The sequence below is a fragment of the Accipiter gentilis genome, unplaced genomic scaffold (genome assembly GCF_929443795.1).
Source record: "Accipiter gentilis unplaced genomic scaffold, bAccGen1.1, whole genome shotgun sequence".
Classification (NCBI taxonomy): Eukaryota; Metazoa; Chordata; class Aves; order Accipitriformes; family Accipitridae; genus Astur; species Astur gentilis.
The window spans coordinates 1-22,878 of NW_026061135.1; the positions used below are offsets into that span (position 1 = coordinate 1).

The 22,878-nt window shown below is 61.0% G+C and overlaps 5 protein-coding genes across 9 annotated transcripts; 1 reads left to right on the forward strand and 4 right to left on the reverse strand.

The window, feature by feature from the left end:
* Positions 1-15: 15 nt before the first annotated feature.
* EXOSC5 (exosome component 5) lies at positions 16-1,864 on the reverse strand. The gene is given in 8 exon segments (XM_049797795.1): positions 16-108; positions 219-308; positions 412-516; positions 518-556; positions 1,203-1,324; positions 1,419-1,532; positions 1,654-1,812; positions 1,855-1,864. Coding segments are annotated over 8 exon segments (732 nt in total).
* Positions 1,865-1,932: 68 nt separating this feature from the next.
* On the forward strand, positions 1,933-5,433 carry BCKDHA (branched chain keto acid dehydrogenase E1 subunit alpha). Its single transcript, XM_049797806.1, is given in 9 exon segments — positions 1,933-2,062; positions 2,346-2,504; positions 3,134-3,220; positions 3,304-3,412; positions 3,507-3,668; positions 3,736-3,942; positions 4,016-4,157; positions 4,259-4,430; positions 4,514-5,433. Coding segments are annotated over 9 exon segments (1,296 nt in total). The 5' UTR covers positions 1,933-1,975; the 3' UTR covers positions 4,685-5,433.
* Positions 5,434-5,512: 79 nt separating this feature from the next.
* On the reverse strand, positions 5,513-8,435 carry DMAC2 (distal membrane arm assembly component 2). Its single transcript, XM_049797803.1, is given in 6 exon segments — positions 5,513-5,965; positions 6,049-6,211; positions 6,283-6,416; positions 6,497-6,577; positions 6,899-7,055; positions 8,408-8,435. Coding segments are annotated over 6 exon segments (732 nt in total). The 3' UTR covers positions 5,513-5,796.
* Positions 8,436-14,572: 6,137 nt separating this feature from the next.
* On the reverse strand, positions 14,573-18,641 carry LOC126037476 (homeobox protein otx5-like). Of its 5 annotated transcripts, none has more exons than XM_049797796.1 (5): positions 18,585-18,641; positions 17,590-17,641; positions 17,023-17,178; positions 16,543-16,694; positions 14,573-15,636 (listed from the first exon to the last, which is right to left on the reverse strand). In XM_049797796.1, exons 1-5 carry the CDS (start codon positions 18,621-18,623, stop codon positions 15,013-15,015), a joined length of 1,023 nt encoding a protein of 340 aa, XP_049653753.1. In that variant the 5' UTR covers positions 18,624-18,641; the 3' UTR covers positions 14,573-15,012. The 5 variants fall into 5 exon arrangements, with proteins under 5 accessions (XP_049653753.1, XP_049653757.1, XP_049653756.1 ...); XM_049797800.1 differs by having other exon boundaries at positions 17,590-17,669; positions 18,585-18,600; XM_049797799.1 differs by lacking the exon at positions 17,023-17,178 and having other exon boundaries at positions 18,585-18,638.
* Positions 18,642-20,836: 2,195 nt separating this feature from the next.
* On the reverse strand, positions 20,837-22,831 carry LOC126037479 (histone H3.3A). Its single transcript, XM_049797802.1, has 4 exons — positions 22,710-22,831; positions 21,980-22,123; positions 21,648-21,801; positions 20,837-21,497 (listed from the first exon to the last, which is right to left on the reverse strand). The coding sequence occupies exons 2-4, from the start codon at positions 22,105-22,107 to the stop codon at positions 21,369-21,371; spliced, it is 411 nt and encodes a 136-aa protein (XP_049653759.1). The 5' UTR covers positions 22,108-22,123; positions 22,710-22,831; the 3' UTR covers positions 20,837-21,368.
* Between the last annotated feature and the right edge of the window lie 47 nt (positions 22,832-22,878).

Sequence of the window (22,878 nt, forward strand, 5' to 3'; positions counted from 1 at the left end):
GGGGGGTCCCTGGCATCAGGACGTGGAGTATCACTGCTGGATGGAGTTGGGGTAGAACTGGAAGATGGTGTCGGTGGTGCGCTGGGCTGCTGCGAGGCACTACAGCGTCTGGGTGGAGGGGAAGCAAGGACACTGTGGTGGGTGGGAGAGCCCCCTACAGGGGGGGGGGGGAAGTCCTGCACCCCAAAAGCCCCCTCCAGGGTCCCTGAACCCCTCACCTCTTCTATGGAGCAGCTGCCTTTGGTGGTGGTCATCAGCACCTTCTTCTCAGAGCTGTCGATAGCGAAAGCGAGGATGGCACGTGCCTCCTGTGGAGAATGGGGGGTGGGGTGTGCATGTCAGGAGGAGCCCACGGGGTTCAGGGGGGGCTGAGGGGGTTTGGGAATTCCCCCCCCCCCCCCCAGGGCTCACCTGCTCCTGCCAGGTCATGGGGTCGAGGATGATGCTGCTGTCAGGGTCGATGGCACAGGTGACGCCACAGAAGAGGGAGGAGGGGGGCAGCCCTGTGTCCAGCAGCCAGCCCTATGCAGGCAGTGTTCAGGCAGCAGGAGAGCATCTGGGGGGGGTGTTAAGGACAAAGTGGGGGGGTCCTCCAAACACAACCATAGCTCCAATGACGTGCGGAAAACAGACTCCACAATCAGTGAGATTGTAAAGTAGGTATGTTCATTCAGCGCTGGGCGGCACGGGGGGTAGTCCCACCAAAGTCGTGCGCGCACGACTCGGCAGTTCGCCTCAAGTTTATACAGTCAGGTATTACATATTCACAATACGCCTATACATATGCATGACCTATCCCCGCTTCATATTGAAATTAGCTCCGAGAGGTTATTTCCATAGTCTCCTCTCAACTGCGCCTGTGCAGTGTCTCTTTATGGTGGTCGTCTGGTGATTGCGGAGATGAAGATAGAGGACTCCTCTTTGTCACCACTAGTAACCTCTTTCCTTGCGCAGGCTCAGTGATTTCTTGGTATTCACCCAAGCCGCAAGACCAGTCTTAGCTGGCTCTCGGGGCCTGCTCCTGCTTCTTATCAAGGACTGTCTCTACATCAGCTAATTTCAACAATGTAAGCGCTAAACATCATCTTTCACCCCCCTTTATTATCTCTATTGAGATTCTTTTGACTCCCCTTGTCTCACCAACCCCCCCCCCCCAAACACACGCACACCACCCCCTTTCCCCCCGTATCTCCCAAGGATACAGAACCGGCGTCGCTGAGCACCTGCAGGACCAGGGTGATGGCGGTGCGGGGATGCAGCACCCCCAAAACCACAGCCTCACAGGTCCGCCGGAGGAGCTGCTCCCGGCTACGCTCAATCACGCCTGCGGAAGGGACCAGAGAAGGAGGAAGGGAGGGGGGTGGTCAGCCGGGGTCGGTGACACTCCGGGCACCCTCCGGGGATGGGGACACCCCCACCCGGCAGCCCCACCTTGGGGTGAAGCAGCACCTCCAACGCCGCCCGATCCGGGAGTTCCTTGCTGACCTTCACCTCCGCGGGACCGTAGAGTCCAACCAGCACCGACGTGTCGCCTGGGAACGGAGAAAAGAGCGCGGTCACCGACGGGAGAACAGGGAACGCGGTAGAGGCCCATGAGGGGGGAACCCCGCCGCCAGGGGCTGGGTTAAGGGGATGCCCCGAGGCCCGGCTCACCCTGCAGGAAGGCGGCCGAGCCGTCGGGCCGCAAAAGCAGCCCCTGCTCGCAGGAGAAATGCCGCAAGCAACACCCATCTTCATCGCCATCTTCATCTTCATCTCCTTCTCCTCCTCCTTCGCCGCCGCTTCCGCGGCGCGTAGCCACGCCCCACTCCCCTTCTCACCACGCCCCGTTGACGTGCAATACTACCCCTCCGCCAGAGTCCATGCCCCTTTAATCTCAACCCCTCCCCGGCGCCCGAGGCCGCGCCCCGCCGCTTGACCACGCCCCTCGTGTGGCGGCCCCTCCCCGGCGCCGAAGCCCCGCCCCTCAGCAAAGATGGCGGCGATGGTGGCCTGGCGGGCGCTCCGCTGGCGGCTCCTGCGGATCCCGGGCTCGGGCCCGGCCCGGCGCCTCAGCACCGCTGTGAGTGGGGCCGGGGCCGGGGTCGGGGGGGAGGAACCGAGGACCGGCCTGTCCCCGCCTCCCTCCATCCTGTCCCCGGGTCCCCACATCCCACCACCCCGTCCCCGTGTCCCCACGTCCCACGCCCTCCCCGGTCATTGGCCCTGCAGGGGGTGGGGCAGGAGGGAGGTGCCTGGGGCCCCTTTTGGGGGGGTTTTGGGAAGCGGGACAAGGGCCGGGGTGGGGTGGAGGGACACGGAGGGGGATATCCCGCTGTCCCCGTCCCCGTCCCCTGCCACGGCAGGAGTTCCCCTCGCCGGAGGAGAAGCCGCAGTTCCCCGGCGCTTCGGCCGACTTCGCCGACCGGTTGGAGTTCATCCAACCCAACGTCATCTCGGACATCCCCATCTACCGGGTGATGGACTGGCAGGATCACATCGTCAGCCCCGACGAGGACCCCCAGGTCAGACCCGGGGGGGGAAGGGGGGGGGCAAAAAGGGGACGGGGACAGGGCATCCCGCACCCATGCAGGTGGCACCCAGACACAGCACCCCAAACATGCAAGGTCTGGGCACGTGAAACCTCGAACATGCAAGGTCTGGGCACATGACACCCTAAACACACTACAGCCAGGCTTGTGACACCCCAAACATGCAGTGTCTGGATACATGACATCCCAAACATGTAATGTCTGGGTATATGATACCCCAAACATGCAATGTCCAGGCATGTGACACACCAAACATATTATGTCTCAGCATATGACACCCCAAATATGCCAGAGCCAGGCTTGTGACACCCTGAACATGCATTGCCCAAGCACATGACACCCCAAACATGTAACAAGCAGGCACACAGTACCCTAAACATGTGCTATCCACACATGACACCCCAAACACATGCCATCTGTCTATGTGGGACCCCAAACTCGCCGCATCCAGGCGCACGACACCTCCAACATGGGACACCCTGCACACACAACACCCCATGGACACGAGAGCAAACCGCATGACACCGCATGTTTGGAGGGGGTGCAGGGCACACCCTGCTTCCCAGGGGGGCACCCCAAAACCCCCCTGCCCCCCCCCGCAGCTGCCCAAGGAGCTGGTGTTGAAGCTCTACAAGACCATGACGCTCCTCAACACCATGGACCGCATCCTCTACGAGTCCCAGCACCAGGTAGGGATAAGGGGGACACACGGGGGGGACGACACCCCAAGAGCAGGGACCATCCCCTCAAAACACCATGCCTCCCCTCCCAGGGCCGTATCTCCTTCTACATGACCAACTACGGTGAGGAGGGGATGCACGTCAGCAGCGCGGCCGCACTGGACGACACTGACTTGGTTTAAGGGCAGTACTGGGAGGCAGGTAAGGGGGAGCGGTCCCAAATTTGGGGGACACCAGGCTCAGGGGGAGCTGTCCCCAATTTTGGCTGTGTGTGCCCTCACCCCCCCGCCTCCAGGTGTGCTGATGTACTGGGGCTACCCCCTGGACCTCTTCATGGCACAGTGTTACGGTAACACCAGCGACCCTGGCAAAGGCCAGCAGATGCCAGTCCATTACAGCTGCCATGACCGCCATTTCGTCACCATCTCGTCCCCGCTGGCCACCCAAATCCCGCAAGGTGCCCCATCCCCCACCCTGTGTCCCCTCCCTCCCCATTCCCCCCCCGACCCCCTCCCTCCCCACAGCCATGGGGGCTGCCTACGCCATCAAGCGCTCTGATGCCAACCGGGTGGTGATCTGCTATTTTGGGGAGGGGGCAGCCAGTGAGGGGGACACCCACGCCGGCTTCAACTTTGCTGCCACCCTCGAGTGTCCCATTGTCTTCTTCTGCCGTAACAATGGCTACGCCATCTCCACTCCCACCTCCGAGCAGTACCGGGGCGATGGCATCAGTAAGGGGATGGACATGGGCTTTTGGGGGGGGGGGTTGGGGCTTGCACCCCAACCCATCCCCGCTCCCCGCAGCAGCGCGCGGCCCTGGCTATGAGCTGATGTCTATCCGGGTGGACGGCAACGACGTCTTCGCCGTTTATAACGCCACCAAAGAAGCCTGGCATTGTGCCGTGGCAGAGAACCAGCCTTTTCTCATCAAAGCCATGACCTACCGGTAACACCAGGGAGGGAAGTGAGGGATGCACGCACCCAAAAACCACCTTTTTAAGGTTGGGGTTTTTTTATTCCCCCCCCCCCCCCCCCCCCCCCCGGCAGAATCGGTCACCACAGCACCAGCGATGACAGCTCGGCGTACCGCTCGGTGGACGAGGTGAATTATTGGGACAAACAGGATCATCCCATTTCCCGGCTGCGGCATTATATGCTGAACCGGGGCTGGTGGGACGAGGAGGAGGAGAAGGGCTGGCACAAAAGTTCCCGCAAAATGGTAACGGGGTGATTCCCTTGGGGATTTTGGGGGAGGGAGCCCTGGGATTTTGGGGAGAAAAAGGTGCTGACGCTGCTTTGCAGGTGATGGAGGTGTTCGGGCAGGCGGAGCGGAAGCTGAAGCCTAACCCCGAGCTCCTCTTTTCCGACGGTTACCGGGAGATGCCGCCTCACCTGCGACGGCAGCGGGCAGCTCTGGAACAGCACCTGCAGCACTATGGGGAGCATTACCCCCTCAAGCACTTTGAACAGTGACATATCCCACCCCCGCAACAAATAAACCCAGGTGTGCGCACCCACCTCGGCTGCTCAGTGGGTGCATCACCAAAGGGGACAGCCCCCCCCCTCCCCGGGGGGATTAATACCCCAGAGGGGGGGAATAGCACCCTTGGAGAGGGGGATTAACCCCCTTGGAAGGGGGAAATAGCCCCCCTTTGGGGAGATTAAACTCCTTGAGGGGGTAATTAATCTCCTCAGAGGGGGAATTAACCATCTTGGGAGAGGAATTAACCCCACTGTGAGGATTAACTCCCTTTGGAGGCAGAATTAACTCCCTTTGGAGGGGATTAACCCCCCCTTGAGGAGGGATTAAACCCCTCAAGGGGGGAATTCACCCCCTGGAGAGGGTGAGACAAGGGGAGTCAAAGAATCTCAGTAGACATAATAAAGGGGGGTCTTGCAGCTTGGGTGAATACCAAGAAATCACTGAGCCTGCGCATGGAAAGAGGTTACTAGCGGTGACGAAGAGGAGTCATCTATCTTCATCTCTGCGACCACCAGACGACTACCATAAAGAGGCCCTGCGCAGGCGCAGTTGGGAGGGGACTATGGAAATAACCTCTTGGAGCTAATTTTAATATGGAGCGGGGATAGGTCATGCATATGTATAGGCGTATTGTAAATATGTAATACCTGACTGTATAAACTTGAGGCGAACTGCCGAGTCGCGCGCGCACGAGTTTGGTGGGACTACCCCCCGTGCTGCCCAGCGCTGAATGAACATACCTACTTTACAATCTCACTGACTGTGGAGTCTGGTTTCCGCACGTCAAGGGGATTAACCCCCTCAGGGGGTACTAAACTCCGGGGGGGGGGGGATTAGCAGGCACTTCCTTGGTTCCATGAGGCCGTTAACCGGGTGTCATCATCCCAAAAACGCTCACAAGAGCAGCCGGTTTCAAGCTGGGAACCCTGGGGGGGGTCTGGGACCTCTTGAAATGGGGCAAAAAGCAGAGAAACTCATTGATCACTGCCAAAAAAATCCAAATCCACGGAGGGAGGAGAGGCAGCACGCAGCCACCAGGCATTTAATTCTCCGGGGTGGGGGGACAATTTGGCTCCCTCCGCACCCTAAAACCCCGTCAGCCTCAGGCAGGGGGCTTTCCCCCTCCCGATGGTGTCAGTGTCCCCGTCCCTACACTGTCCCTGAGGTCCATGCCCAGGATCTGGCAGCCCGGCAGCATCTCCTCCAGCAGGATACAAACCAGCCCTGGGCTGGGCGCCCGCACCCCTGCCACATCTAGGCACCAAAGCTCCCTTGGGGGGAGAATGGACAAAGATGGGGGGGCAGCTGGCACTGGGAGGGTGGTCCCCACAGTCCCCCCATCCCCTCTGCTCACTGGAGGTGGTGGAGGGTGGCCAGACCCCTCTCGGTGACGTGGGGACAGCGGGCCACCGACAGCTTCTGCAGGCTGTCCCTAAAGATGTGCAGTCACCCCAGAGCCCAGTTGTCAAGGTGGGGGCACCCGCTCAGGTCGAGGTGTTGCAGCCAGGTCAGCGGCACTTTGGGGGGGCAGGAGGAGGGTCAGGGAGGGGTTCCTAAAGGGTTGTGGAGGGGGTGTCCCAGGGCTCACCCAGGTTGTCCAAGCCATTGTAGGTGAGGGGGGAGCTGCTGAGGTCCAGGGCCACCACAGGGATGTCACGGAGGCGCAGCACTTCAGGGCGCCAGCAGCTCTCCAGCCGGATCCAGTGCTCCTGCCCCTCAAATCTGGGGGGGGGGCATCAAGGTGAGGGCCACCCCCCCCCAGGGGGGAAGGGGGACACCCCCAAAGTGGGGCAGGGGCTCACCTGACCCCCCCCCCACAGGACAGGGTGAAGATGGCAGCCACCACGTTGTCCCTGTACACGTCCCTGAGGAAGCCATGGTACCTGGGGGGGGCAAAAGTGGGGGGCCTGACCCAGCCCCTCTGCCTGTGCCCCACACTTGGGGGGCTGGATCCAGCCCTTCTTCTTGCACCCCACAAGTAGGGGGGGCCCCAATCCAGCCCCTCCACCTGTGCCCCACACGCGGGTGACCTGAGAGAGACCCTTCCACCCATGCCCCACAAGCAGAGGGGGCCCCAATCCCACCCCTCTGCCTGCACCCCACAAGCAGTGAGCCCGACCCAGCCTCTCTACTCCCACTCCACAAGTTGGGGGGCAGCGGGGGGGGAGGCCCGACCCAGCCCCACACATGCGTTCCTGTTCCACAGCCGGTGTCGCCGCAGCCAGTGTTGCCGCAGCCACTCTCCCCAGGCTGTTGCCACGTCCACCTCGTAGAACCACTGGCCCAGGCGCTGCAGCAGCCCCCCCGCCGCCCCCTGGCATTGCCGGGGTGTAGGGCAGGAGCCCCCTGACACCCCAGAAACTGTGGGGCGGGAGCGGGGCTGCCTCAGCCCCTGCCTCAGTTTCCCCCCCCCCCCCCAACAGGCACAGGAGCCGCCAGCTGCGGGGGGGGAACACATCGGGATTTAATTATAGCGGGGGTGGAGGGTGTGCAAAAAACTGCTCCCCAATGGGGGGGAGTATGGCTAGGCTGGACCTCGTCCTTCTGCCTGCGCTCTGGGGGGCTGGTGACCCGCCCCCCACGCCAGGCCCCGCTCTCCGGGGGTGCCCCCCACCCCCCAGCCTGGGGGAGGGAGGGTCGCAGGGGGAGAAAGGCTCGGGGGGGGGGGGGGGGGGGGGCAGCTGCCCAGGCCTGCCCCCCCCTTTAGGTCTTAGGGGTCCCGCGGAGGGGGCACAGGGCCTCCCCGAACCCCGGGGGCTCCTGGGGTCCCCCCCGCCCCACTGTCACTTGGGAGGGGGGGCCCTGGGGGGGGGGGGGGTCTCCTGCCACCCCCGTCTCCAAGGTGACGGCAGGTACCACCTACCACCCTCAACGCCACCATCTTGGACGCATCACGTGATATGAACCAAGGTTCACCCCTCCTTTCCCCGCCCACTAGTCGTAGCCACGCCCACACACCCCTGTCTGTGCCGCCCCCTGGGGGTTCGGAGGAGTGATAGGGGGCAGGATGCCGAGGGGGGTCATGGAGGTCACGGGGGTCAGGGGTCCCCTTGGGGGGGCAGGACGCCTGGGTCCCCCCCATAGTGAAGAATAGGGTGAAATGGGGGGGGTCAGGACACCTGAGTCCTGCCCCCCCCACCATGGCTGAGTGGCCAGGGGTCATGGGGGGGGCAAAGGACACCTGGGTCCCATTCCCCCCCCCCCCCGGGCCCCCCATCCCGGTGTGGTTCAGGGGGGCTGGGGGGGCAAGCCATACTGCCAGGTGGGCTGTGATGCGCTGCGGGCATAGTGGGGGATGAGCTGGGCTGCCCCCCCTCCATGTACCCCCCTCCCCCATGTCCCCCCAGCCCCACTCACCTGGTGGGCAGCCCTCAGCACTGGGGGGTCCCCAGGGTGGGTGGGGGCCATGTCGGCGCAGTGGGAGGCCCCCGCGATCAGCACCCCCAAACGGCCCCCCCCTGCACTCAGCACATGCCAGGGGTCCAGCGCACCTGCAGGCAGTGGGCACTGTGCCACCCTGAAATGTGTCACCCCCGCCACCACATCACCCTGCCACCATGTCACCCTGAAACGTGTCACCCCTGCCACCAAATCACCCCAAAAGTGTCACTCCGCCACCTCAAAAGTGTCACCCTGCCACCACATCACCCCAAAACGTCACCCCCAAATGCATCACCCCACACCATGCTGTGCCGTGCTGTGCCACAACATACCGTGCCATGCTGTGCCGTGCAATGCCATGGTGGCCTGTGCCATCCTGTGCTGTGCCGTGCCACAATGCACCGCACCATGCTGTGCCATGCTGCACCGTTCTGCACCGTACAGTACCCCATGCCATCCTGTGCCATGCCATGATGCAATGTGCCATGATGCACCATGCTGCGCCATGCGATACCACAGTGGCCCGTGCCTTCCTGTGCCATGCCGTGCTACGACGCACTGCACCATGTTGCACCATGCTGTGTCACGATTCACTGTGCCGTGCCACAATGCACTGTGCCGTGCAATGCTGTGGCACTCCGCATCATGCCAATCCATGCCATACTATTAACGAAGAGGACACAGCGGGTGTTGGGGTGCGCCACCCCATAAAAGGTGTTGGTGAAGGTGATGGCAGCTCAGACACGTGCCAGGGCGATGCCGAAGACATCAGCACAGAGGCTGAGTTGTGCCCATAGCATCTGGAAGCAGGAGAAGGGGCAGGTGGCATCCTGGCAGCTGGGGTCTGCAGACCGGGGGGGTGGGAATGGCTGACACACCCCCCCCCCGACCCCCCCCCTTCCCAGCACTCACAGAAGCCAAATTTGGTGCAGGTCTGGAAGAGCCAGAGCCAGCAGTTCCCCCCAGCCTTGGGGTGATGTAGCTCCCACACAGCTGCCCACCATGAACTGGGGGTACAGGGCAGCCCCCCATGCTGCAGGAAGGTCTGGGGGGCTGCACTCAGGGCTCCCCCCAGGCAGCAGGGTGTAAGGGCTGCAAGGGGGTATGAGGGGGTGCAATAGGGTGCAATGGGGTGTGAGAGGATATGAGGGGGTGCAAGAGGGTGTGAGGGGGTGCAATGAGGTACAAGAGGGTGCAGTGGGGTGCAAGGGGATGTAAGGGATGCAATGGGGTGAGAGGGGGTGCAGAAGGGTAGAATGGGGTGCAACAGGGTGCAAGGGGATACAACGGGGTGCAGGAGGGTACCAGGGAGTACAGGAGGGTGCAGTGGTGTACACGGTCATCCCCCCCCGTGTTCCCCCCCCACCTTGTTGACGGCCACGAGCTGGTGGTATGGGGAGCTGTGGCAGCCATTGGTCATGGCACGGCAAAGCACAGCCACTGAGTCACTGGGACGGTGGCTGTTGTACTGTGCCGCCCTGGCGAAGATGTTAGCCATGTTCTCCGCCAGCAGCTCCCGGTCCCCCGGGGGGGGTCGGCAACAGGAGAAATCCTGCAGCACCCCCGCCAACTGCCGGCCACACAACCACTTGTCCAGTGCAGCGAAGGCTGCCGTCACTGCCCCCAGGCGCTGCTGGCATGGATTGGGGAGTCCCACTGTGCACCCCCACATCATGGGTCCCCCCTCAACCCTCCTTGGACCCACCTCAGGAGACCCCCCCACAGCGGGGCTGGAGAGGGTGGCTGAGATGACCTGTGGGGAGATGGGACCCAAGGGGTTAAAGCTGCCCTGGGGGGGGGGTCTGGGGGTTCCAGGGTATCTGGGGGGGGCTCACGTGGTTGTATCCAGCAAAGTCAACCTGAGCCTGGATGGGAGCGGATGAGGCAATGGCAGAAGACACGAGGTGGGGAAACTGAGGCACGGTGTCACCCCCTAGTGGGGGTCACCAGTCCCCCCCCTCACCCCCCCGGGGATGGGCACCCAAGCATTCAGCCCACCTTGAGATGCATCCAGGTGGCTAGGGCGCCGGTGTAGGACCCCCGAAACAGACCCAGGTGTGGTTGGGGCTGAGGCCCCACGCACTCGTGACATGGAGCTGGAAGGCAGCCAGGTCAGCCAGGCTGTGGGATTTTTTGGGGGGGGGGTGGGTGAGGGGACCCTGGCATTTGGGTGCCCCCCCCCAACTCATGCCTGCTGGCTGGAGAGGAAGTGCAGGTCAGGGTCCCCCCCCCAGCCCCTGGCTGCCCCTGTAGAAGCGATGCTCCAGTGCCTCCAGCAGCACCCCGTGTGCCCGCGCCAGCTCCACCATGTGGCCTGGACATGGACACAGACATGGACCCACACACATGGACATGGACACAGCAATGGACATGGGTACAGACATGGTCATGGTCATGGACATGAACAGACACAGATACGGACATGGATACAGGCACAAAGTCACGGACATGGACATGGGCACAGACACAGACATGGGCATGGACACGGGCATGTCCTTATCCCCATCCCTGTCCCAATCCCAATCCCCATCCCAATTCCATTCCCTACCCCTGCTCAGGACCCCTGGGTGTTACTGATTTGTTATTGATTTATCAGAATTAATCATGTTTAATTTTAATAAGAATGTAGAATTATAAGAATTTTAACAAAACGATACATATCTATTGCATATTATATATTTAACCATGAAAATGTTAAGTTAGAGATGTAGTCATAGGAACAAAGGAACTTTAGAGTATTGTCCAAAATCATTTAACCACAGAAACTTGGACAGAGATTAGTTGATTGGTAGTGTTTTGTTTTAAGGAACTAAGGAAACTGTTATGGACACCAGTTTGCTGCTTGGAAACCCCTTACCCTTCCCACCTCAATCTAATTATCGAGAATTCCAATCAGTAGAGTTAAGCGAGATTAACCAATGATTGTTTGAACATGAGAATATTAATAAGATAATGAGACTAAAAGCCAATCACTAGAAACATTAAATTCAAGAATTAACATTGAATGTACTTTTATGTAAATCTAATATATGATGGTAAAATCGTACTGCGCAGAATCACATAAGAAAGGTCAACTATCGGACACAGTGAGGAAGACTATGGAAGACCACCCGAGGGCTACTGAGGACCACCAGAGACTTCACCACGCCTGCGCGGAAGGACATTTGCATATGTTAATAACTTCCCGGAAATCTAATGTATATGTATAACCCTTCTTGGATATCTAATGAATATGAATGAATAAGTTTAATATAAGGTACATGATTTTGGTGCTCAGGTGCGCGTGGTCTTTTGAGAGGACTCACCCACGCACCCGGCCGTTAATAAAGAAGTGTCTGCTTATCTACACTAAATTGGTGTTGATAAATTCTTTATTCCGAGTTTTTCGGCAACATGGGGACATGCCGCTCTCTCCCCCCCCCGAGGAGCAGCAGGAAGACGGGTCCATCTGGCTGCTGCCATAATTCCCAGTTCATCCAGTACCACTGCAGGAAAGGTGGGGGGGACGGGATGGGTTGCATGGGGGGGGCACACACATGTGCACACATATGCCACATGTGTACAGGGCATGTGCCCCCCCACCTCCCCTATCTGGCTGAGGCTGCGTCCCTCCAGGCGGTCAAAGTGGTCGAGGGGCTGGAGCAGGGAACCCTTCAGGGGGACACCCCCCCCCCCCCGGTGCCTCCCACCTGGGGCCTGCGGACACACGTGCCATGAGCTTGTCAGGGCTCAGCCCCTCCTCAGCCTGGCCCTGACCGGGGACCCCAACACCCTATCTGGGTCTCAACACCCTCATTGGGGTCCTGGGGTGCTAATTGGGGTGACATGGCCCTAATTGGGGTTCTGGCATGCTCATCAGGGTCGTCTGCAGCTAATTGGTGTTCCATGGTGCTAACTGGGGTCCCAGCACCCTCACTGGGGTCCTGGGGCACTAATTAGGGTCCCAGCACCCTAATTGGGGTCCCATTGCCCTAATTGGGGTCCCAGCACCCTCATAGGGGTCCTGGGACACTAATTGGTGTCCCATGGTGCTAATGGGGGTCCCATTGCCCTAATCAGGGTCCCCAAGGCACCAGCTGGGGTCCCACAGCCCTGCTAGATCCTGCACTGGGACCCCCGTGCCCCCCCCCCCCCGTCTCCATCTGCATCAGGAGCAGCAGCAGCAGCAGCCGCCAGGACACCGCAGGGCCAGGGGAGCACAGACACTGACACTGGGATGCACTGGGACGCAACGGGCTCCACTTGCTGTTTTTATGGGCTCCATGGGCCTGTCCGATGTGGGAGAAGGTTTTGGTTTCCCTTGTGCCGGGGGCCTGGGGGGAGAACTGGGGGCTGCGCACCCCTGCACGTGTGCAATAGGCCACATACGCCTGCATGTGTGTGCAATGGGCCACAGACCCCTGCATGCCTGTGCAATGGGTCGCGCACCCCCAATCCACGTGTGCAACAGGCCATGCACCCCTGCATGTGTTGCACACCCACCTGCATGGCCCGTGGGCTTGTGCAAGGGGCCACGTGGGCCAACGCGTCCCCATGCCACGTGGCGTCGGCACCGGCCCAGACACATCCCTGTCCCATTGGAGGGGGGGGCCCGCATGCAGCCCCCACCCTGGCACTGCCGCCCTCCTTATCCCCTTCATTAGGGCTGTTAAACCGGGCTTAACCCTCTTCCCCGGGCCCCCCCCGGCCCCCCCCGCCCCGGCTCAGCCCGGATTAGACTCCATCTGCCCAGCCAGCGCCTGCAGACCTGCTGGCAGGGCCTGGGTTAACCCCGGGGAGGGGGGCAGGACCCCCAGCTGCACAGCCCCCTGCCCCCAGTGCACGGATCCCCATGTGCAGGGACCCCCCACCCCAGCAAAGCCTGGGGAACCCTCAGGGATCCTCACCTGCACAGATCCCCAACCCCAGGTGCACAGATCCACATGTGCATGGACCCCTTGATGTGCATGGACCCCCCCCCCCCAGCCATGCCTGGGGGACCCCCATGTGCACAGACAACCCCCCCTCAGGGCACCCCCATGTGCAGGGACCCCTCCAACCAAGCCAGGGGCACCCCCAGGGATCCCCATCTGCACAGACCCTCCCAGGGTACTCCCAGGGGCCTCCATGTGTACAGATCCCCCCCCAGCAAAACCAGGGCCCCCCAGTGCCTGTCCCCCATGAGCGCAGCCCCCCAGGCCTAGCATCCCCTTATGCCCCACTCTGGGCCCCACGTGGCTGCTTGCATCACCAGATTAGCGCCTAATGGATTTATGACAGCATTTCAGGGAGGATTTAGGGGTTAAAGGGAAATGTGGGTTAAAGGGAAATGTGTGTGTGTGTGTGTCCTCCTTTTTCCAAAGCCCAGGTGTCCCCTGGGACTGGGACCCTTGTGCAAAGGGCACACATGGGGTGCACAGGGGGTCTATGGGGGTGCAGAGGGGTACTTGGGGTTCTATGGGGCTGCAGAAGGGTGCCAAGAGGTGCATAGGGGTGCACAGGGTTCTGTGGGGGTTGCACGGGGGGGGCTCTGGGGGCGCAGGGACACTTGAAGCCAGCAGCAGCCACCCCATGGGCAGCTGTCACCCACCATCGCCCAACCAATTTGTCACCCAGCCCCTAATCCCTCTAATTCACCCTCAGCCAGAGCCGCCTCATTTGCTAAATTAGATCAGTAAAAATAACCCGGCAGGGTGGGGGGATGAGTTAAACGGGGGCCAGGACCCCTTTGCAGGGCCAGACGCCTGGGTCCCCCCTGCCACTGGGTGCCTGGGGGGGGGGGGGGTCCGGATGCCTGGGTCCCTTCTGGGCAGGAGGTTTGGGTCTCTCACCCCAGGATGGGGTGACACTGGGGTCCCCCTCAGCCCAGCTCACTACCTGCTCCATGCAGCCCTTCATTAGCAGCCCCTCATTAACTGCTGGCATTACTGAGAGAGACAGAGGGCACACCACCTCCTTCTTTTCCACTTTTTTAATTATAATTTCATTTTTTGAAGCCTTTTCCTTCTTCTGTGCACTTGCCAGCCCCACACCAAGCTGCACAGGATGGTGGTGGGGAAGATGAAGCTACAGGGGGGATGGGGGTTGGGGTGCAGCAGGGGACAGGGACACTCCCAACGCCAGCTGGAATGGGGTCCCACCCCGCTGCATGTCCCACGGGGATGTTCCATAGCACAGAGATGCTCCGTGCCATGGGAATAGTCCCTGCTGCTGCAGGGATCCTCCATGGTGCAGGGATGCTCCGTGCCATGAGTATGCTCCATCCCACAGGGATGCACCGTGCTGTCAGGACAGTTCATGGTGCAGGGATGCTCTGTCCCGCTGGGATGTCCCGTGCCACAGAGATGCCCTGTGCCATGGGGATGGTCCATGCTGTGGAGCTGTGCCATGTTGCAAAGATGCTCTGTGCCATGGCGATGCCACGTGTAGGGATGCCCTATGCTGCAGGAATAGTCCATGGTGCAGGGATGCTCTGTGCCATGGGGTGCCTCATGCCATGATGCTCCATGCCAGGATGCTCAGTGCCATGCAGATGCCCCATGCCATGGGGATGCCCTGTGCTGTGGGAATAGTCCATGGTGCAGGGATGCTCTGTGCTGCAGGGATGCCTCGTGCCGTGGGGATGCACCGTGCTGCAGGGCTGCTCCGTGCCATGCAGATGCCCTGTGCTGCGAGGCTGGTCCATGCTGCAGGGATACCCTGTGCCGTGGGGATGGTTCATGCTAGGGGGCTGTGCCGTGTTGCAAGGATGCTCTGTGCCATGGGGATAACCCATGCTGTGGGGATGCCCTGTACCATGGGGCTGGTCCATGCCACAGGGATGCTCCGTGCCAGGATGCTCCGTGTCATGCAGATGCCCCGTGGAGCAGGAGTGTGTGGCGTGGGCTGCCACCGAGCCTGTGCCGGCCGGGGGGGGGGTGTCTCAAGCACCGTTGGTGGGGCTGGAGCCAGTTCCCCCTCACAAGACCTGGAACTTCCAGGAGCTCTGGTCCTTGTAGTCCAGGCAGTCGGCAGCGTTGAAGTTGAGCTTCCAGGAGGTCGCCTGGTCCTTGTAATCCAGGCAGTCGACGGGGCCAAAGCCCAGCCCGGCGGTGCCGTAGCCTTGCCCCGCCAAGCTGGCGGGCGAGGCAGCCAGGTGGGCACCCATGGCGGGGGTGGCCAAGGGGCTGAGGGCCGCCCCGGGGGCCCCCAGCTGCGGGTGCATGGGCGAGAGGTAGGAGCTGCAGTCCAGGCCCCCAAAATAGGCGGCCGAGCCAGCATAACCTTGACCATAGCCAGTGGCTTGGCTGTAGGTGCTGGGGAAAGGCGCCGAGCGCGGCAAACCCGGGGCAGCCGAGGAAGCCAATGGGTCGGGGACGGGTGAAATGGACGCTGGGCTCCAAATGGAGATGGTGGCACCAGCAGCAGAGCTGGGGGTGCCGGCGGGAGCAGTGGGTGGGGGGCTGTAGGGGCCAACTGCCCCTGCCTCGGTGCCTGCCTCCCGGGCTGGGGAGCTCTTCTTTTTGGCGGGGCGAGCTTTGGCCTGGCCGCTGCTCTGCTGCTGCTGCTGCCGGCACTTGGCCCGGCGGTTCTTGAACCAGACCTGCGGGCACAGGGAAACTGAGGCGCGGGCTGTGCGTGCATGCAACGAGCTGCATCCCCCAGACATGCATACATGCATCGGATCACATCCCTCTGCATGCACATGTGTGTGTGTGCACTAGGGACATGCATGCACCAAACTGCACCCCCTGGACATGCGCATGTGTGTGCCTGCATTGAATCGCATCCCTGTGCCTGCACACACATGTGTGAGCACAGAGCTGCGCACCCTGGGCATGCAGGTGCGTGCACTGCACCTTGCACGCTCCTGAGTGCCCGCATCCATGTGAGCACCCTTGCACGTGTGCACTGGTGCATCCAGCCCAGCTGTCCCTGCCTCTGCACGTGAGGCCATGTGTGACCCCTGCTCACGCACACAGGGCTGTGCACTGTTGAGGATTTCTTGGCTGGGCGAGGGCATGTGAGCAATCCAGCCATTAGGTGGGAACGAAGCATAAGTTTACAAAGTGCAGGAGCAGACAAGGACGCTGTGTCCTTGTACGCTGGGAAAAAGGAAGATAAGAAGAGCCTGACAAACAACTCCTGGATGCCGAAGAATGAGATAAGTAACCGCTGGACACCTCGTGAAGAAGCTTGCACAGCCAATAGAGGATAAGATAGTGTCGTGTGAACCGGGGTATTGGACCAATTAGAGTATTGTATAAGGCACGTGCACAAGCGCATAAGGTATATAACTGTGCTAAAAGTTGTAGTAAATGGACTTCACTTGATCACATTGGTCTGTGCGTGATTTCCCCTGTGGATCCTCCGCAACAGTGCACGACCATCCCCGTGCATGTGGAGCCATGCATGTCCCCTGCTTGTGCCCACAAGGCCATGCACGATCCTCCCTGTGCACACGAGGCCATGCACGTCCCCTGTGTATGCCAGTGGGGCCGGTGCTCACCTGGACACGGGATTCAGGCAGGTTGATCTTCAGGGCCACCTCCTCGCGCATGAAGATGTCGGGGTAGCGGGTCTTGGCAAAGAGAGCCTCCAGGATGTCCAGCTGTGCCCGCGTGAAGGTGGTGCGCTCCCGGCGCTGCTTCCGTGGCGTGGCTGCAGCAACAGGGAGGGTGGGTGGGGGGCAGAGTGGCCCCCACACGCCCTGGCTTCACCAGAGCCCCCCCAAGATGGGGATGGGACCCAAGGAGCAGGCAGGATCGGGGGTGTGAGGGGAATCTTGCACTGTGGAAGCCGGGATGGGAGTGTGCGTGAAATCTCCATGCAACCCCCCCATGCAAACAAACCCCCCATGCAACCCACCCCCATGCAAATCCCCCGTGCAAACCCCCTGTGCAACCCACACAAGCCCCCCTCCGTGCATCCCACCCTCATGCACATCCCCCCCAGGAAAACACCAGCTCGTCCTGGTGCCGGGGCTCACCGGGGTACCCCACGGCGGAGTGCAGCAGGTCCATGCCGGGCCCGGCCAGGCTCAGCCCGTTGACAGCGTAGTGGGGCTGCTTGATGTAGGACATCATGCTCCAGGTGAGACCCTCTGCGCCAGGCCTCGGTGCTGCTGAGGTGGGCTGGGCACTGGCTGTGAGGGACACATGGTGGGGGGGGTCACGCCCGGCACGGTGGAGCATGGCACCATGTGGTGTAGCACCATGCAGCACAGCATGGTGCAGTATGGCACACACCATGGCATGGCACAGCTTGGTACCGTGCGGCACAGCATGGTACAGCACGGCACACCGTGGCACAGCACGGCCCGGCATAGCATGGCATGGTGCAGCCCGGCATGGTGCAGCATGGCTTGGTACAGCCCGGCACACCATGGCCCAGCATGGCACAACATGGCATAGTGCAGCACAATGTGGTGCAATGCAGCATGGCACGGTGTGGCATGGCACAACACACCACAGCATGGTGTGGTACAGGGGGTGCCCGGCAGGGACAGGTGCCCGGGACAGGTGCAGGATCCATCCCGACCCCCCCCCAGTCCTACCTGTGCGCCCCACGGTCCCCCCGGGCTCCAGGTAGGATGTGCACGGGCTGTGCTGCAGGGACAGAGGGATGCGGTTGGCACTGGCGGGGGACAGCACAGGGACATCCTTAGGGACAGGGACCCTCACCCGGTCCCCAATTGAGAGCACCAGCCAGGACATCACACACACCCCCCCCCCCCCATCCCCGAGCCAGGGGGAGAGCCACTCCGATCACCCTGTCCCCAAAGTGGTGGCTTGTCCCCATGATGGGGGAGGACACCCTGGAGCAGGTCACCCTGTCCCCAAACTGGGGACAAAACCTGTCCCCAGTATGGGGACCCGATCTCTGCACTGGGGACAGAGCCAGCACCTTGTCCCCAAGGTGGGGTGGCCACCCCAGGGCTGATCACTCCATCCCCCAGCTGGGGACAGAGCCATTGGCTTGTCCCTGAGCCAAGGAAGGTCACCCCCAGCATCCAGATCCCATCTCCAAGGCAGGGGATGGAGCCAGCGGCTTGTCTCCAAGCCAGGGGACGTCACCCTGGGGCCAGGAACCCTGTCCCTGAGCCAAGGACAGCGTTGGTGGCTTGTCCTTGAGCCAAGGGAGGCCATCCTGAAGCTGGCCGCCATCCCTCAGCCAAGGGATAGAGCCGGTGCCTTGTCCCCAAGCCAGGGGACATCCCCCCCAGGGCTGGTGACCATGTCCCCAAGCTGGGGACAGATGTGGTGACTTCTCCACAGTCCAAGGGATGTCACCCCAGAGCTGGTGACCATCTCCCTCAGTCGAGGACAGAAGTGGTGGCCCATCCCCAAGCCAGGGGACATCTCCCGAGGGCTGGCCACCCCATCCCAATACCAAGGGACACAGCTGGTGGCTTGTCCCCAAGCCAGGGGACATCACCCTGGGTTGCCTGAACTGGGGCCGGAGCCAGTGGCTTGTCCCCCACCCCAAATGTCCCTGGTCCCACTCAGGGACACCCCAAGATGTCCCCCCACCCCGCGGGCCGGCACCTACCTGCGATGGTGATGGTGGCGGTGGCAGCGGGGAAGGCATCCCTGCGGCAGGGGGAGATTTAAGTAGGGCCCAGCGTGATGTCACACACTACCACACTGCCACTAATCCCTGGGGGGTGACATTGGCCCCTGTTAATCCACCACTGCCGGCAATTAACACTCATTCCCTGGGACAGCGTGTGTGTGTGTGTGTGTGTGTGTGTGGGGGGGGGGGGGGGGGGGGGTCCTGCTGCCACTCCCTAACTCCTTGCATGGGGTGGGGTGGGGACCCAGGCAGGGACCCCCACCCCATTAACGGAGGGGGGGAGGTAATGAGCTGCTTTTAATTAACGACCTGATGGGGATGGGAGTGGTTTTCATCATTCCCCCCCCATCAAACCCCCATTAATAACAAACCTCATCACCCCTAATTATGCCCCGGGTGGTGATTGAGGCTGGGTAATTTGGTGGTACCACTGCCCCAGCTCGTTAAGGCAAAGGAAGGCACTCATTGCAAAGCTCGGAGGGGGGGTCGGGGCCCCTCCCTGGGGTCACTTTGGGGGTCTGGGGGGGGGGGGGGGGCTGCAGGGGGAGGGCTTGGCCGGCTGCTTGGGTCCTTGTCCCGAGGAGGGGGATGCAGGGTCCCAGACACCTGGGTCCCTCTGGGGGTGGGACAGAACATCCCCCCCCTTCTCCATGGGGCCCAGAGCTAATCCCAGAGACAGCTGCCACGTCTGAGCCCCGGGGACAGGGACACATGGGAACAGACAGCGGGGTGCTGGGGACACAGGGGCCCCCAACTGGGATGCAGCGTTTGGGGGGGTGGGGAGGGGGGCTGGCATTGGAGGGGGGGCTGGGAGGAGGAGGGGGGACCAGGAAACCCCCCCCAGTGCAGCCCCCCCAAACTCAGCCTGGCCCCACAGTCCCCCAGCTCAGCAGGGCCCCCCCAATCCTGCAGGGCCTCCCCCCCACCCCCCAATCCCGATGGGGCTCACTCACATCCCAGCAGGCCCCCCCCCAGCCACTGAGCAGCTGGGAGGAGAGTGTTGAAATCGGGATGATTAGTTTGTTTTTCAGACATGGGGATTTGGGGCTGATTAACCCTAATCTCCGTGCTGGGGGGGGGGGTGTGTGTGTGTGTGTGTGTGTGTGCGCGCATGTGTGCGCGTGTGTGTGTGCGCCAGGGCCAGGGGGCAGCACAGATGCAGCCTGCAGCTCACCCTGGGGGCTGCCCCAGCCCCTCAAAAACACCCCACGGCAACAGGGAGGGTGTCCCAGCCCTGGGGCTGTTCCCAAATCATTAAGATTTTAATCCTGGGGTGAGGCCAAACCCTGAACCCCTACTTAAACCCTAACAAATTGGGGGGGGGGGGGGCAGGGAAAGTGGCCCCAAAATGCAGCTGCTTGTTACCCTCGTTACTGGTAATTGGCTTTTTTGGGGTCCCTAACACTCCTCCCAGCCCAGCGGGGCCACAGGGGTGGGGGGGGCAGTGCTCCGATTTCCCTGTTTCTGGAGAAAAATGCAATGGGTGAACACATTTATATACTTATTTTTATATCTATATAAAATTATATATGTTTATATTAAAATCATATCTATATGTAAAAAATCCTATCTATACTTATGGAAAATTATAAAATATACATTTTTACATAAAGATATATAGATATGAGTAACCTATATTTCTATAAAATATATCTATATAACACCATATATTTATAAATGTATCTATATTAAAAACCCTATATCTATATAAAAAAAAATATTTTATATCTCTCTATAAAAGCACCCTGCCCAGTGCCAGTTTTTGAGGAGCAATGCCCCAATATCTCCATTTTTTCAAGAGAATCTCTGGCTGTCCCTCACTGGGGTTTTTGGGGAGGGCTGGGCCCCCCCTACCCCATTTTAGGGGGGGAAGGCACCCCGTCCTCAGGTGCCCGCCCTGCCCCCTGGCCCCCTAATCCCAATTAGGGTGGCTCAGGGTGGGGGAGCTGCTGCCCCGGCTCTAAATTTAACACCTGGGTGTCAGGAGCAATCACATCAGCGCCCCGAGGTAATCCGGCCCTGTGCTTCCCCCCCCTCGAATCTCCCCAAAAAGGGAAAGGGAGAGGGGAACTCCCCCACTCCAGACCCCAAATTAAGGCCCCCTACACCCGAGTCACCCTCCAAACCACAAGTTTTGGGGCACAGGTGGGGAATTTATTTATTATAGAAGAAGGTGGCAGAGATGGGCAGGGCTGGGATTAATTAGGAAGGAAACAAGGAGGATACAGTGAACATTGATGGGTTTTCTTTATTCCGTTGTCACCGTGGGGCAGAGAAACGCAGACAGTACAAAGCTCGAACGCACTAAGGGGAAACAAGGCAGGGGAGACCACAGTTCACCCCCCTCCACTGGGAGCAGAGGAGAAAGGAACAGGAATCGGAGCTGTCCCCGCCTGGGGGCTTCAAGAAGCTGAAGCCCCAAAGTTCCTCTTTCCACCCCCAAAAATACACCAGGTTTGTGTAGAAAACCAGGGATTTCAAAAACTGTCCCCACCCCCCACCCCACTATATATTTTTTGCAGCTCGGAGAGAGAAAAAGTGTAGAAAAGGGGGAAAAACAAATCCCAAAAGTCTCATAAACCCCTCGGAAGTCATGTGTTGGTTTTTTGCCTGTATGTCGTGAACAGAGTCAACTCTTGTGACGTGTCCCAGCTGCTACGCACGGGAGCAGGAGAAACACCCCCTTCACCCCCCCAAAACGCCCCCCCCCCCCCCCCGCACCCCACCCCAAATCTCTCCTACCACCTGGCACTGGCTGCCCTAAGCCCGCTCGCCACGGATGCGACGCGCCAGCTGGATGTCCTTGGGCATGATGGTGACCCTTTTGGCATGGATGGCGCAGAGGTTGGTGTCCTCGAAGAGGCCCACGAGGTACGCTTCACTGGCCTCCTGCCGGGAGAGAACCGCAGCCTCAAGGAGGGGGAGACTTACAAGGGGTTTAACTCAAGAGGGAACATTTTGAGGAGACTTAACGTGGCCCTGATATTCCTCCACCCCCTCAGGTATCGTGGCACTGTGTGGGACGGGGGGGGGTCTCACCTGCAGCGCCCCAATGGCAGCGCTCTGGAAACGCAGGTCGGTCTTGAAGTCCTGCGCGATCTCCCGTACCAGGCGTTGGAAGGGCAGCTTGCGGATCAGCAGCTCCGTGGATTTCTGGTATCGCCGGATCTCCCGTAAAGCCACTGTGCCGGGCCTGCAAGGGATTTCAGCAGTTAACGTGATCAAAATCGCTCTTGTCTGTAACACTGCACCCTTTCTGTGTCGAGCCACCTGTGCAGCCGGGTCAGGGCCTGTGGCCGTGGGCAGAGGACCCCGAGCCCCCAGGGTCTGCCATTACCCCTGCCCACTGGGGATGACATCGACCCCGGTACCTGTAGCGATGGGGCTTCTTCACACCCCCCGTGGAAGGTGCGCTCTTCCTGGCAGCTTTGGTGGCCAACTGCTTCCGTGGCGCCTTCCCACCAGTGGATTTCCGAGCTGTCTGCTTGGTACGGGCCATACCGGACAGTCAGAGTCTGCTGAGGGGGGAGAAGGCCAGAGTCAGCTCCAGGGCCGGGGAGTGAAGGGCGAGACTGGCCGTTAGCGGCCGAGGGGTGGCCAGCTGCCCATGTCGGACCTCAGCCCCCTTCAGTGGGGGGTGAGGGGGCTACCCCCTCGACCTCAGGGTTAAGGTGGGCACTGGGCTGAGGGAGAGACACTGGGCCAGGGGATTCGCCTCGCCTCGCCCACCCTCCCACAGTCCCCTCGGACTACAACTCCTAGAAGCCTTCACGCCGCGTCACGTACACCGCCCGGCTGATTGGCTGACGGCGCTCAGTCAACGAGCTCGCACGCTACCAGCAGCGGGGAGGTACCGCCGAGTCTTCCCTCTAGGCGGACGCACCTCTCGACCTATCCTCTTCACAGCATCTCAGCCAATCAGCGCCCCCGCCCTCCGCAGCCAACCAGCGGTTGGCGGCAGACGGAAGGCGGGACTAAGGGAGAAGCGTCTCCTCAGACGACCTCGGCGCTAGCGCCCCCCTATATCCGACCCCTCCGTTCTCCCTCCTCTCCCGGACCGCCGTTACCGGGCAGCAACCCCCGGCCCCACACTGCCATTACCTGCGTGCCCGGTTGGCGGTGACGCTGGAACCGTTGAGGGGGTGGGGGGGGTCGCGGGGTAACGCTGTCGGTGCACTCGCTCCCTTCCCGCCTTTCCCGGCAGAAAATGGCGAGCTCCCGGCGGAGGCTCTTTACCCGTCATGTATCGCGGCGGAGATTAGGGGGGCGG

Bases quoted from the DNA above. Each gene is read 5' to 3' on its own strand.
- LOC126037479 (XM_049797802.1), bottom strand. From the start codon at position 22,107: ATGGCCCGTACCAAGCAGACAGCTCGGAAATCCACTGGTGGGAAGGCG. The intron at 21,802-21,979 runs GTACCGGGGTCG...AATCCCTTGCAG, and splicing joins AAGAAGCCCCATCGCTACAG to GCCCGGCACAGTGGCTTTAC. The intron at 21,498-21,647 runs GTGAGACCCCCC...CTCTCCCGGCAG, and splicing joins CTGCCATTGGGGCGCTGCAG to GAGGCCAGTGAAGCGTACCT.
- LOC126037476 (XM_049797796.1), bottom strand. From the start codon at position 18,623: ATGCCTTCCCCGCTGCCACCGCCACCATCACCATCGCAG. The intron at 16,695-17,022 runs GTGAGCCCCGGC...CTGTTGCTGCAG, and splicing joins CTCCGCCGTGGGGTACCCCG to CCACGCCACGGAAGCAGCGC. The intron at 15,637-16,542 runs GTGAGCACCGGC...CTGTGCCCGCAG, and splicing joins TGCCTGAATCCCGTGTCCAG to GTCTGGTTCAAGAACCGCCG.